The sequence below is a fragment of the Neolamprologus multifasciatus genome, chromosome 6 (genome assembly GCF_963576455.1).
Source record: "Neolamprologus multifasciatus chromosome 6, fNeoMul1.2, whole genome shotgun sequence".
In the NCBI taxonomy this organism is placed as follows: Eukaryota; Metazoa; Chordata; class Actinopteri; order Cichliformes; family Cichlidae; genus Neolamprologus; species Neolamprologus multifasciatus.
Window position 1 is genome coordinate 11,687,939 of NC_140444.1, and position 14,664 is coordinate 11,702,602.

The 14,664-nt window shown below is 41.6% G+C and overlaps 1 protein-coding gene across 4 annotated transcripts in view; it reads left to right on the plus strand.

Annotated features, from left to right (window-relative positions):
- crebbpa (CREB binding lysine acetyltransferase a) overlaps positions 1 to 14,664 on the plus strand; it is a 43,640-nt gene that overhangs the window by 16,917 nt on the left and 12,059 nt on the right. The window contains exons 3-15 of one of the 4 annotated variants that reach the window (XM_085163506.1): positions 3,074 to 3,250; positions 3,428 to 3,695; positions 8,771 to 8,884; positions 10,141 to 10,407; positions 10,520 to 10,619; positions 10,813 to 10,950; positions 11,098 to 11,215; positions 11,393 to 11,564; positions 12,618 to 12,680; positions 12,944 to 13,065; positions 13,228 to 13,434; positions 13,745 to 14,053; positions 14,429 to 14,608. In XM_085163506.1, coding sequence (XP_085019632.1) covers positions 3,074 to 3,250; positions 3,428 to 3,695; positions 8,771 to 8,884; positions 10,141 to 10,407; positions 10,520 to 10,619; positions 10,813 to 10,950; positions 11,098 to 11,215; positions 11,393 to 11,564; positions 12,618 to 12,680; positions 12,944 to 13,065; positions 13,228 to 13,434; positions 13,745 to 14,053; positions 14,429 to 14,608 — 2,235 coding nt within the window. Of the gene's footprint in view, positions 1 to 3,073; positions 3,251 to 3,424; positions 3,696 to 8,770; positions 8,885 to 10,140; positions 10,408 to 10,519; positions 10,620 to 10,812; positions 10,951 to 11,097; positions 11,216 to 11,392; positions 11,565 to 12,617; positions 12,681 to 12,943; positions 13,066 to 13,227; positions 13,435 to 13,744; positions 14,054 to 14,428; positions 14,609 to 14,664 lie in introns of all 4 variants that reach the window. The other 3 variants (XM_085163504.1, XM_085163505.1, XM_085163507.1) reach the window with 3 other exon arrangements.

Sequence of the window (14,664 nt, forward strand, 5' to 3'; positions counted from 1 at the left end):
AAGGCACTAACAAGGATTTTATTCCCTCCAGCGGCACACATCTTAATGTATGCACTCAGACTTCTTGAGCGTGAGCACTATTTTGGTTTGGATGTAGTTGGATTTTTATAAACCCTTCAGCCAAACTTTGAAACTTATGACAGTCATGGCTGCTGTATTGCAGTGCTGATTTGGTTTGTTGTGCTCTCTGTTTTAGGCTCTGCTGACAACTGTTTGGTTTATCTAGCCCATTCAAGTAGATTAAGTTGTGAATGCACTAGAGCTCCAACGATTCAAGTAATCCAAAAATAAAAAATTCTCGACAAACATTCTTTGCTTCGATGCTTCGTTTAACACGTGGCTCTGTGTTATTTCGCACACATTTGCGACGGAAAACAGACCTGCAATAGAAATGTATTTATGACAACATTAAGCCCACGCAGCCCCCAATTTTAAACAAGAACCAATAACACAACAGCAACAGTGATGATGACACTGGCACAGTTTAATGTGGAACTGGAGTCTGTTTACACACCGCGAAGATGTACTCACCATTAAAACATTTAAGGGGGGTGGGGCATGTGGTATACTAGACCAGATTAATTTAAAAGCTTTGGGAACATTTTTCAGATTAAAAGGGAAGTAGTCAAAGATATTGTGTTCATTAAATTGTAATAATATATAAAAACATAAAAATAAAGGCATTTTTCACAAGCCAATAAAAATGGACATGGACCAGTAAAGCTCTGGACGCTGAATTATTATTAATATTAATTAACATCTAAACCATTATGCATCTGTTTTCAGCTGCACAGAAACTTTGCGTCAGAGCACAGGACAAACTTCAGAATGCTGATATGCTCGCTTTTCTTCATTGCAGCTACCACATTCTCCTTTAAAGGCTTACAGACGCAAACTCACTTTTTGCTTGACTTCTTCACACTTAGACTCACATGCACAAAAACCCATAAACATGGACACACAACAAATTTGTCTCATCCAGGAGATAAAACTCTGCCAGAGAGAACTTGAGTGTTTATATATTTTTGCATTCAAGACAATGTTTTCTTTAAAAAATAAAATTTAATATGGGATGTAAATACAATCAAAGGGTTTTTTTTTTCTGACAGATGTTATATGCAGTTAAACTTGCAACATTGCAATTTCTAAAATGGAAACCACTTTATCTCTTATCCAATTACTCGATTAATCGGAGGACTAATCAATAGATTATTTGATTACTAAAATAATTGATAGCTGCAGCCCACAATTAGACCAGTAGTTGTTTGAACTTTGCTGTCTGCTTCGTTGTGCACCTGAAGAACATGTTTATTAAATCCCTTATTTGTATTTTATAACTATACAATGATGGTTGCAGTTGATTTGATTCAAAATTTTTGTGCCCATTGAAGTTGCTTAATGTCATTAACATTTCAGTTGCTGTAACCAGAATGTTTTCCTGTTTGGATGCCTTTTAAGATGTTACACAGACAGTAAATGGCAGCAACTCTGTCTCTGTGATGGGAAGTTGTAAACAAGGAATGTGAGACAATCCTAAAAACCACAGAGCAATCCCTGGAGTGTAAAATAATGGCAGTATGGAAGTGTCAAAAACTGCAGTTTCTCTTGTAACCATTTGAGACTGGCTCCAAAAGCAAGATAACCCCCTTAGACTCCTATGTTAAAATGCACAATATTATATATATTATTACATTAAAAAAGTGTATTTACAGTCTGGTACAAGCTAAGTTTTGGCATCTATGAAGGGTTTTTTTTCCTCCTAACGGCTCTGAGTCAGCTGAAGTTTTTGTACAATTCAAACGCTTGGATAGTGGAGTTGGCTGCATTGTTGGATGGTTGTCCCAAATAGGAAGCTGGAGCTATTACTAGCATTTGGAGAATTTTTAATGGTTCATCTGCTTAAAATTATGGCTTGTTGTATGATATATTGTACATTTAGGCTTGAAAAACAAATATGCCGTATCACATCAAAAGTTGGGAATGTAGAGTCCAAAGCCAATAGGTGGCGTCAGAGCGGCAGTGCCCATCTTTTATACTGTCTGTGCTTAAAAACCTGTGCAAGCTTGGAAGAGGAATGACTGTTTGCGGAGTTAAAGTGGCACGTAACCACCTTCTCCAAGGGTGTGTGGATGTTAACCTGCAGGTGAAATATGTTGGCTTTAACACAAGCTGCCATTGGGCACACTGATGTGAAATTGTGTTTGATGCCACACATTTCCAATTTCAAATGGTGCTTAACCATGCCCTTTAGACTGTGGCATTGTTTTGTTTTAGTTGTTGAGGGAAATTAGTTGACAGGAACACCTCCAGTTTAAATAACAGGTGCACAACTCCACCCACATATGTGATAAGAGTCGCATATGTGAGACTGCGAAACTGGGTCATAATCTCTTAAGATAAATTGTGTTCCTGACAATTTGTGCAGATTTGTTATTATACAAGCTTTTCTTAATAAAACAATTTCTCCTACAACCCAAAAGGATCTTGAGAACACAATTTATGATTAATTACCTGTTGAAATGGCTAATTAAAGAAAAAAAGCCAGAGTAGAAGAGCATTTTTCTGGTGGCTCATGTTAATTGCTGCATTGTTAGTAAAGTTTTCAGTTGTCATGTCTACTAACTAGCTTAAGTAAAGAAGGGAGCAGGAGGAAAAATGACTATGTAGTCAAGAAGTCTTTCCTGGCAATAGCTTGTGTCATGCTGAGTTGACAGGATGCCAGAGCATCACTGTGCTGCTTAGAACAGGACCAGGCACAATTATCCTGGCGCAGCTACGCAAGTGCTTGTCTTGGCAGAGGGGGTCTTGTAATGACAAATTGGCATTGAAATTGAGGCAGAACCTTTTCTTGGCATGTTAAGGCTGTAAATGAGGAACTAACATAATCCCTCAGGTAAACATTTAACCACATTAAATCAAATGTTTTAAACTTGTGAATGCTTTAATCAATCTGAGTCTGTTCCTTCAGGATTCTGGACTGTAAGCGGTTTTGTTTTGGGGGTTTTTCCCCCCGCAGCTAACAACACTGCTCAATTACTGTGCTGACTTATTGGTCATTTGTCCGTATTTTCAGATGGGCCTGGGTAGTAATGGTCCGTTCGGGGCGCAGTCCTATGGTCAGGGAGCTACAGGACCTGGCCAGCAGCTAAACCCTCAGCAGCAGCTCCAGAACAAGTCTGCCCTTGCCAACAGCCTGCCACCCTTCCCTAATGAGCTCAAAGGAGCTGCTGTTACTAGCGTGCCAAACATGGTCAGTACTTTTTAGACATATTCAGATATTACTGTACACAAAACATTTATTTTTGTTTTTCTTTATAAATACCATTTACAAATAAATGATCTCCTTTTTGGCACCATTTCTGAGTCACACTGTTGAATAACTAATCACAACTTTGACATTTGTCTGCCTGTTTCATCCGTGCAGCAGCTCCAGCAGCAGCCGCCTCAGCAGCAGGCAGCGATGCTCCCGCTGGCCGGCGGCGGAGGTGTGGCAGTGCCTTCGGCAGGCCCCACAGCCGACCCTGAGAAGCGCAAGCTGATCCAGCAGCAGCTGGTCCTGCTGCTCCACGCACATAAGTGCCAGCGACGAGAACAGGCTAATGGGGAAGTGAGGGCCTGCGCCCTGCCTCACTGCCGCACTATGAAGAACGTCCTTAATCACATGACGCACTGCCAGGCTGGCAAATCCTGCCAGGGTGAGTAGAAGCATTTGAAATGAAGTGAAGGAAATGAACGATAATTTCCAGATGGACAGTTCATGGAAGTCGACCCCTTTTTACACTGAGACATTAAAGGGTCAGAACAAAAATAGCTTAGCTCTTAGTAAACACCCACAGCTTTTTATTCAAGCTGCTTTTACCAAAAAAATTGTTTTATTTTATTCGTTTATTTTGCATTTTTTAAGGCCTCTACTGCCCTTAACAAAAAAAAAATGGTCTGTTTAATCTATAACTGTATCTGTTTAGTATTAACTTGTTTTTACCGCTCCTACCCATAAGAGTAGCAAAACAAATGACAAAACAACATACAAGCTAGAAATTAAAACATCATAACATCACTTTTTTAAGCCACAGGAATTTGAGCTACATAGACTGGACTTTCCCCAGGGAAAGAATCTGCACTGGGTGAGATTTCTTTGCTAAGATCCAATATTGGTAACTGAATCTAAGGTTTATTTAATTCAGGTTACGTTGTGTTGACAGCTGAATTTGCAGATTCAGTTGCTGTGTTACCATTTCAGAAGGAAAAATAGTTTCTTGAATAGATAGCACGGTGATCCGTCCATTCTCTTATCCTTATCAGGGTCGCAGGGAGGGTTGGAGCCTATCCCAGCTGTCATAGGGCGAGAGACAGGCTACAGCCTGGACAGGTCGCCAATTTGTCACAGGGCTAACACATAGAGACAGACGATTCACACTCACATTCACACATATGGGCAATTTAGAATCAATAATTAACCTAACAAATTGCATGTCTTTGGACTGTGGGAGGAAGCCAGAGTACCCGGGGAGAACATACAAACACAGTGATAATTCTACTTATTTTACACACAAACCTGATCAGTAACTGCGTCAAGAAGAAAACTGCTGACGTTTGAGCATGCATTTGGGATTAACGTTTTTTAGCAGCAGCTTTCTTTTCATTTATTCTCATATTGTGGCCATCTGTGTTGCTATTTTTGGTAGAAGTATGCCTTTCTGTCATCATCCTGAAACTGCGATTAGATTCATGGAATAAATTTAAAATTGGATTTCATTCACAAACATTTTCAGATGTATAAATCTCCATGTAGGAGCCCCTTGGTAGGAACTGCTTCTTTGAACATCCTTCTTGGCCAAGTTTCCACAAGCTCTGTGCACCTTGATCTTGGCAGTTAAACTAAGAACACTCACAGAATTGTCCCAAAGCTACTCCAGCTGCATCTTGGCCGTATGCTTTGGGTTATTGTTGTGCTGAAAGGTGAATGGAACTGTAGAAGTGGGTTTTTGGTTACCAAAGCCGTTCTTGTTTTGTCCAAATTTAGAAATTCAGAAATTCCTGCCTTCATGCATCTCATGGTTTCTGAAGCTAGTGTGCTTCTAGAGACACCCAAAGGTTTTATGGTTCATGCCTCTCTGTCATTTTTAAAGAGAGACACTGAACTTGATGTTTTGTTTTTTGTCCTCTCTATTTGTTGGATCATGAACATAAAATTGAGCTTCTCAACCCTGTCCCCTTTTGCCTCAGGTACTTTAGAATTTTAAAAATTCTACAATCGCCTACAGGTTAGGTTTTTTCCTCTTTGTTCCATATATGTTTGAAATGTATATTTTGTGATTAGGTTATTTGAGGTAAACTAATGGACGTGTCAGCTTTATCAATTTAGCAAATTTGCAACACAGGGGAAAAAACAGTAACAACATCTCCTAACTCAATATATCTTCATAAGTATTTTCATACATCTCTATTGTGTGGGGTTTTTTTTGTTTGTTTGCTTTTTGTTATTCATAGATGATATATTAGTTTTAAAGTCCAATTTAAGTCCATTTTTATCATATGCAAGTTTGATTTTTGCTGCAGGTCTATTTATCTTAACCAGACTTTGCACAAGGGAAACTCCCACACTTATCGTTGTTTGTGACTAAGTCTGCTCCTGCTCCTTCCAAAAGTTGATTTCACTCTGTTGGTGAATTTTTCCTTGTTTGTTTCTGTCTGCTCCTTTCTGTGTCGGCCCCAGCATTCCTACCATGAAAAATTCCCCCAAAGCTACTCTCATTTAAATTTGGCTCTGCGCCCTTTGCACTGCTTTTGGGCTTGAATGCTCAAGTTCAATTGCAAGCCAAACACTCAAGGGGCCATGGTGTCTTAAGTGTAAAGGAGTCTGTGTCTGCTCTCTCCATACCAGCTCATTTCCTCTTGGTTTGGATCCTTGCCTCTCAGCACCACTGAAATAACTGTGTAGTGAGATTTTGTTCCCCGACACAGTTATCACTAACGTTATAGATTTATCTGAAGTCTGTTGGCTCCGTTTATTCTCGAGTGAGAAACCCCAGAGTCTATAGTGTGAGCAGTGCGAGTCGTGCTTGGATTGGCAGTGGACTTAAATATGAGAGCCTTTCTTTGCATACTGAATTTATAAAAAGATACCAGTATGATAGCAGTACTTTGAGTCTTCGCCAGCTCTTTTGGTTTTCTTACAAAATAATAAAACATAATTATGTTAATTTCTGCCTAGCCCTTGAATCCATGTAGCAGTTTAATGTGGACCAGCATTTACTTAGTGCCAAGGAGCAAGCAAGCGCCAGGTTGTGATTTCTTGTCAGATTAGCTCCTACTACATTAGCCTGGCCAGAGATGAAATGAAGTATCCCGGTTTGTTCAGTTTCCCATTAGGAAATGCAGTGTAGGTCCCCTCTCCACTAGGCTCAACCAGCAGCCTTTCAAGAGTGAAAATTACTGCAGTGGGCTGAAATGGTGAGCTAACTTCTTGGACTGTTCTCCAGTGTCTCTCATTTACTGTGTCAGTATGTTGTAATTTTCTTCTTTTTTTTTCTCAGAGGACAAGAAAACAAGAGTGTAAACAAGTTTTTGTGTGTTAGTGTTCTGTGTAGAATTTTCTTATGACCAGTTGCTATGCAGTTTGAGGAAGAAAAAAAAAGCTTTCCCAAAAGAGGCAAGCTTGAGGTTAGATGTGCAATTAGCCAGTACATTACAGAACCCAGTAACAACTGTGAATCATATGTTAAATCAATGATCCATCAAGAACGTCCGGTCTGAATTGTTCAACCTGGGTCTTTTGAAGTGATGTAATCTACCACAAGTGCCTTGTCTGTGATAGATGTTATTCAGATGAAGTAAAAACTGCAGCTGGGGATTCTTGGTAAACATAAAAAAGGAGGAGGGAAGAAGTGATGTTGGTTACAGGTTGACTAGTGTGGAATAAAATAATTTAATTTAATGTCGGCTTACTGGAATAAATGCAACAACCATAATGAGTTCAAGTTAGTCAGGTTGGATGTGACCAAATATGACAGATGCAGGGCTCGCAAAATCGCTAGCCCGACATCCCGGGGCTAGCGATTTTTCCAGTCTGGCTACCAAAATCTTTCTCTGCCCTGCCCGTCGGGCTATCATAGGAAGGAAACATATATGTCAATGCTTTTGCATTTTTTCAGAAATGTAGCTGGGTAATTATGTCATTGGCATCAGTGAGCCACTGTCAATATGTGACATATTGAAATTGCGTTTGAATTTGCGCTTGTTTTTTGCTTTCACTTTGCAAATGCGCGAACTATGTATAGAGAGCGACAGTACTGATTGGTGAGTGACGATAATTTGCGCACCGATTCCTCTGTCATCGTCTTATCAGTCGTTAGCTTGATAAGACGCAAGTGAAATCTCCCGCAGCAAGCTTAAACATGTGAGAGGTTGATCGCGCAGAGAATCGCTGAGCGTTATGTGAGTGCGTGTGTAAAAGCAGCAGGATATATATTTTAGTTCTGCTGAGCCAAATAAGACAGTTCAGCGTGAAGAAGTGACAGCCAAGGAAAAGCTTACCACAAAACGGAAAAGTTATGACAAATCAGACTATAAGGCAAAAAGAAAGTGCAGCTTTATGGTTTCATGGACAAAATAATTTCTGTGGCTGCAATATGACGAGCTAAATAACCAGGGGTGCACATAAGTGGTCCGCAGGTGCGCACTCGCTGTCAAAATAAAAAACGCGCACAAGATAAGAAGTTGCAACGCGTGTTTGTGTACATAAGATTTTCTGGAGGAGGACAGACATTTGTTTAGAACTCTTAAAGATGTCGAAGAAGCTCCTTTAAGCAATTACTTTGGTGTTCCTCCACCTCCAGAGAAATATCAGAAGGAGTCCGAACCACAAAAGAAGCACGTATTCTCGGAAAAGTGGTTGCAGGAGGTGAGCTGGCTTCAAACAAATAATGAACGCACAGAGATGTGGTGCAGAATGTGCCGTGAAAATCCCACTCTAGCGGACAAAAACAGTGCCTTTTATATGGACGCAAACGCGCGTTGCAACTTCTTATCTGGTGCACGTCTTTTATTTTGACAGCGAATGCGCACATGCGGACCACTTATGTGCAACCGTGTAAATAACATGATGTTCTGTGTTGTTGGTTTTCCCTCGATTTCTGAGTCGACAAGCGCCTTTGTTACTGGGACCAGTCATTTTAAGAAAGGCCCCCATTAGAACCCATGAGAAATGCAAGAAATTGACTAAGTTTAGAACAGTACTATGTTGCAAAGAGTGAACTACCACTGGCACAATTTAGCAGTCTTTGCAAACTTCAAAAAGCAAAGGGCCTCGATCTTGGTTCCACTTGCCTCTTACCTGTTCCACTGTTCCCTGTTTCCACTTCAGTGGAAATTTCAAATTCAGGATCTGACACAGACTGATTCATGTCCTACACAGTTCTTACAAGTTCATAGAAATTTCTGTTTAATTAGAACCAAGTATTTGAGTTGATGATTGTAATTTTTATACAATGTCGTAATTTGTGTTTCAACAATTTTTTGATTAATGTGTTGTTTCCTTTACAATATTATACTTTAATGTATAATATTGTAACGGAAACAAAACAGGAAACAAAACATCAATCAAAAAAAATTGCTCTCTTTTTTATTCGGGCTACTTAAATTTATTTTGGGCTACCAAAAACTGAAGAGTCCCTGCCCGAAAGGCTACCAGAGATTTTGAAATTTTGCGAGCCCTGAGATGGTATCACAGTTTTCAACCTTGTTCCTCTCTCGTCTTCTCTTCTTGCAGTGGCTCACTGTGCGTCGTCCAGACAGATCATCTCCCACTGGAAAAATTGCACTCGACACGACTGTCCCGTTTGCCTGCCGCTGAAGAATGCCAGCGACAAGCGCACCCAACAGCGTAAGTAGCTAAGTAGCGATCTCTGGCCCACCATCGCCTAAGCATTGTCAGGACACTTATATCTGCAGAAATCAAAAACTAGGCTGAAATTGTTTTCAGAGATTGTTTTTTGTATGCAAGATATTGAAACCTGGTGAGCTTTCTGTCAACGGCCTCAATTTGTATCTCAGTCATTACAGGATTGGTATATTGAGCTGTAATGGTCACAGTAGTAGTTTTTAGAAAGGCTCGCTTTCGAAAGTCAGGAATGTGTGTGTTGGAATTATGTATATCTTGGCATTCAGAGTCAGTCAGGCTATTTATTTCTAGGCCTTTGTTTCTCTGTGATGACTAAAAGCACTCAGCGAATAAGAGTGTGGTCCTGCTGGGCTTGTAATCTGACACACAGGAGGGTATAGCAGTGTGATCGAGGGTGAGAGAGGATACAGAGAGCGTGTGCTCATGGAGTCCGACAGAGCAATTGGCTGTTGGGTTATTTACTTCTTCTCTCTACCAGAACAGAGCTGAGTTTGACACTCTTTCCACCACATACTGGAAGCTTCTGTTGTTTCTGTTTAGTGTTGATTCTCTCATGTACCTGCTATCTTCTGGCTGGTTTGCTGTATTTTAGGTCCTATCATCTCATTCTTCTGCCTAGATTACTTGGATTTATTTTATTTTATTTTGGCCCCTCATATTTCAACACTTAAAGCATTTTAGTCTTAGTCTTCCCCAGTTTGGCTTGCATGTTAAAAAACATGATGTTGGGGCTTGTGCTCCTGCCAATGCAGACGGTGTAGTTTTTCTTTGTTCTGCCTCATTTGATTTGAGTCTTTGCACATACTAAGAGATGTTTTTTGGTCTTTTAGCCCAACCAACACCTGAACCCGGAAAAATATGCGAATACTCTTCCCCTTAAAGGGATTTATACATTTATTCAGTCCCTGGCTTTTTAAAGCATTTAGCCTTACACTAATGTTCTGATTGTATCATGCTGCCGTGTTGTGACTTAATCTTGCCCGAAGTCAAAGCATGCAGATGTATGTGTGTTTTTGTTTTTATCTTTTTAAAAAAGATGACTGCATTTGAATTATTTCTATATTCAAAAAATGTTTCTATTCATGTCTTTGTCACTTGGCTAGTAGTATTCACATGTGCATTTTGTGTACAGACTTGTTGCAGTATTAGTGTAGAGACAGTTTGCAGGTTGTTACCAATATAAAACAATATGATGTCATGTGGATGTTGTGGGCTGACTTTTTGATATCCCTCCCCAGCCATGCTAAGCTCCCCGAATACAGGCCTCCAGAACTCCATGTCTTCTGTAGGCGTGGGCCAGCCTAGTACTCCCACCATTAGTACCTCAACCCCCATAGACCCCAGCTCAATGCAGAGAGCTTATGCGGCACTTGGGCTGCCCTACAGCAGTCAGGCCACTGGACAGGCTCCAACCCAGCAGGCTCCAGGCGCAGGACAGACAGCAGGTGCACCGAACACCCAGGCTCAACAACTTCCACAGCAGATGAGACCCATCAGTGCACTTGGTAAATTAATTTTTTATGCTTAAAAATGACAGTTCATATCCATATTTTATTCACTGAGTTTGATTTTTACATCAAGAGAGTGCCGTTTGCTCACTGTATTCTGTATTCACAGGTAACCAGATGGCTCTTGGAAATGCAGCAATGGGTGTGCCCACTTCAGAACAGACAAACCTGCACACAGACTCCCTTCCCAACGCACTCAACACTAACAAGTCAGTCTCTGTCAAGTATAATAAGAATAATTACATTCCATTTATTAAAAATACTTGTTGCCCTGTTCGTTTGAGTTTTTTTAAGGTTTCTTTTTAATATATATATATATATTTATATATTTAAATTGAGGAACCACAGGAATAGATATCCATGGATGTGGGATTTCTAAATTTTCTCCATTTGCACCTGCAGTCAGCTGCTGTCAGACGGGTCAGCTGTGGGCTCAATGAGCAGCCTACCCACAGCAGCACCTGTCTCTGCCACAGGCTCCAGGAAAGCCTGGCATGAGCACGTCACTCAGGACTTGCGCAATCACCTCGTACACAAACTGTAAGTGTATAGCTCTGCTGGAGAGATCCTTACCTGTTAGTCACCTTTTGATTTTGTTTGAAAGGCTGGATATTTAAGGCAATGGTTTGAAATTAAGTAGATGTTATCAGAAGTTCTATTTGCTTATCTTGTGCTTTCCTGCAACAGAGTACAAGCCATATTCCCTACCCCTGATCCGGCAGCTTTGAAGGACAGACGAATGGAGAACTTAGTGGCCTACGCCAGAAAGGTGGAAGGTGATATGTATGAGTCAGCTAACAGCCGGGTAAGTATCCTGAAAAACCGCATCAGCCAGGGACTGACTTGAATTGCTCAACTTGACGCATTCAACATGAAACGCTTTTCAAAGGCTTTTACCATAGTTCAAAATTTCACAGAACATGTCTTTTCCCTCAATGTTTCATATTGCCTTTCTTCATCCCTCCAACCTCCTTCCTTTTAGGACGAGTACTATCACTTCTTGGCTGAGAAAATATACAAAATCCAAAAAGAGTTGGAGGAGAAGAGGCGTTCAAGGCTTCAGAAACAGATCATCAACCAGGCACCTCTGGCTGCCCAGGGAACCCAGCAACCAGTCCTAGCCCAGCCCAATGCCTTGGGCCCACGACCACAGAGTAAGTTTAAGATTATATGAACATGTTTTGGGTAAAATCACATTGTTTTCAAATTGATTTATTACCCACTTAGGGTTTGAAAGGCTTATGGCAGAATTATAAATTGTACTTTTAGTAATGTTTGTATGCCCAGAGGCTTTATCCATATTGCCCTATTATTAGGGCTGTTCGATATAACGATATATATCGGATGACGATATAAAAACGTCTATCGTTTCATTTTACGCTATCGTTTGTTTCGTGGTGTTGCAAAATAAACTGTATACAGCAATATTTTTTCATCGTTTTGATGGTCACTGTAGTGGCTATATTAATTTCTTAAAGTTCACTCTTTCTCTTATTTAATATAACCACACTACGGACGGAAAAGCACCTGTTTTTATGCGTTGTCGTTAGCAACAATGACGGTAAAACCATCACGTGTCCGCTTGTTTATTTTCCACATAAACCTTTCACAATAAAGCTCAAGATCCTGTTGAGACTTTTCAAAATAAACTGAATCGCGTGAAAGAGTATTTACCGATGAGAAGCAAAAAAGAGCCGTCAGGTGCTTAAAAAAAATAAACCTTAGACTCAAACGTTAGAACAGGCTTTTCCCTGCAGCACGCCGTGTAATAAATACTCACAAAGAAAACGGCGGCCGTTACAGCCTTTGTCTAAAAATGTGTAGTTTCATGCATTGGTAAAACACTCGACTCCAGATACACAACGCCCAGCTGGAAACACTTCAGCTGCCCGAGATTCACAGAATTTACAAAAAATGTTAATTTTTGTGATTTATATCGTTATCGGATGATAGATGTTTTATATCAGGACATGAGATTTTGGTCATACCGCACAGCCCTACCTATTATATATGTGCCTTAACAGGTCTAATCACTTTCAAAAGGTCGTTTCCCCCCCAGTCTAAAATTGAAAATGGATATATGAGCTGAGCTCAGTGAGCAGCCTATCCACAGCAGCATCTGTCTCTGATGTTGCAATGTATTTATTTTTAATTGTTATTGTTGTTTTCTTTTAACTGTACAAGCTTGTTTTGTTTTGTTTTTCCAGATGGACCTATTCCTCTTCCCAACATGCCAAATCAGATCATGAGTCGCATGCAGGCTTCACAAGGTACATTTTTAATAATACATATGAGAGTTTCAGAGTGCACAAAAAGTGAAATAAAACAACTGGTAGAATAGACAGGATAGCCAGACATGCTTATTAACACTGCATAAAATGTATGGTACAGGAAATAATGAGCTGTATACAAGAGAGGCAAGAAGAAGAATGGGGAAGTTACAATTGAACTAAATCAGGAAAACATCTCTCTCTACCAGCTTGGCTTTGGGTTGTGCCAATTTCTAAAGTGTCTGATTTACTCATCTGTACAGGAATCAACCAGTTCAACCACATGACTCTACCCAATGCCCAGATGTCTCAAGCAACAATGGGACCCCGTGCTGCCTCACCCATGAATCACCCTCAACAGATTAACATAAACTCAGTCCCAGCGGTAAGGGAGCAGACTGGGGGCCACAAAAATCACACCCATACATGGGGCAGGCGTGTAACATGAGCTGGCACCCAGTTACACGCTCTCAAGGAATGCATAAGCTAACTTAGGTGTACAACTAAGATTACTGCACCTAGTAATATCTTCTTTCCTGCCTCGTAGATGGGAATGTCTCCCTCGAGGATGCCCCAGGGCATGATGACTGGACACAGTGGAGGAAACATGGTGGGTCAGACTGCCAACCAGGGTCAGTTTTTGCCTCAGAACCAGTTTCCTCCAGGATCTGCTCCAGCTGCTGCAACGGGTGCGATGAATGTCACAGTGGTGCCAGGCATGGGTCAGCCACAGGCACAGGCTGCTGTCACTCAGGTGAGACATGAAGGAGGTGGAGCTGTAGTTACCTGAGCCGCATAATGGATTTGGATTGGCTGATTTCTGTACAGTTGTTCAGAGTTCGCCTAATTGCAACTAGTTGCTGAAGAACTAAACTCAAATGACTTCAACCATTCATACAATACACTAATTACTCTTAAATTGTTTTTACCAATCACAAGGTGCTTTCTAAACCCCAAATTGTGTGCTATGTTGTGTTCGTCTGTTTGACCTTATGACTGTATGTTTGTCTGCTTGTCGTGTGTGTGTGTGTGTCTGCCTGCTCTTTGTGTGTCCTTCTCTCCAGCAGCAGCAACAGCAGCAGAGTGCTAACATCCCCATGAATGCACTTGGCCCCTCGCTGGGCCCACAGCTAGCCTCTTCCCAAACCCCCTTGCACTCCACGCCTCCGCCTGCTGCCTCCTCTGCCTCTACGGCTGGGGGGGCCACTAACCTGCCGCTCCCCCAGCCCTCCAGCCGCAGCTCTACCCCCACCCTCCCTGCCCCAGCCCCAGCCCAGGGTGCCACCCCGCCCTGCCCCACCCAGTCCCAACCCCAGACGGAGCTCCCTGCAGCAGCACAGACGCAGCCCCCACCTCAGCCCCCTACCACACCGGTGAGACTGAGTCCCTTCGCATGCCCTCCACTTTTGACTCCCTCCTCCCTCCCGTGCAAACTCCCATCCCTATGCCTGCCATGTACCAAACCATCCCATCCACATCCACCTTTTCTATCTAATAACTTCATTTTCACGACTGTTTGTAAGCCCCCCCACCCCCCACAATGGGAATATTACACCTCTCATTGTAAGGGAGCAATGATATGTATACGGGAGGTGTGCATTCGTGTCGTAGCCTCAGAGCCCTGCATGCAAAACAAAAAAATCCCAAAACAAACAAAAAAAGGTTGTTGCAAACACATCATGACTGTATTTTTTCTCTCTCTTTGCCCCTGTCCTTCCCTGTCCTTTTTTCCCTCTTTTGTGTTTCAGCTGTCTCAGCCAGGAGCCAGTCTGGATAATCGGGTGCCCACACCAGCCTCAGCCGCCAGCGCCGACCTGCACTCGCAGCATGTTGGAGCAGACCTGCCTACCCAAGAGGTCAAAACGGAGACGCACCATGATCAACAGGAATTTGAGGCTACTGGTGGCAAAATTGAGCCCAAGATGGAGGTTAGCTGTCACTGCAATTTAAAATGAGTAAAAACCTAAACTATAACTTATTTATG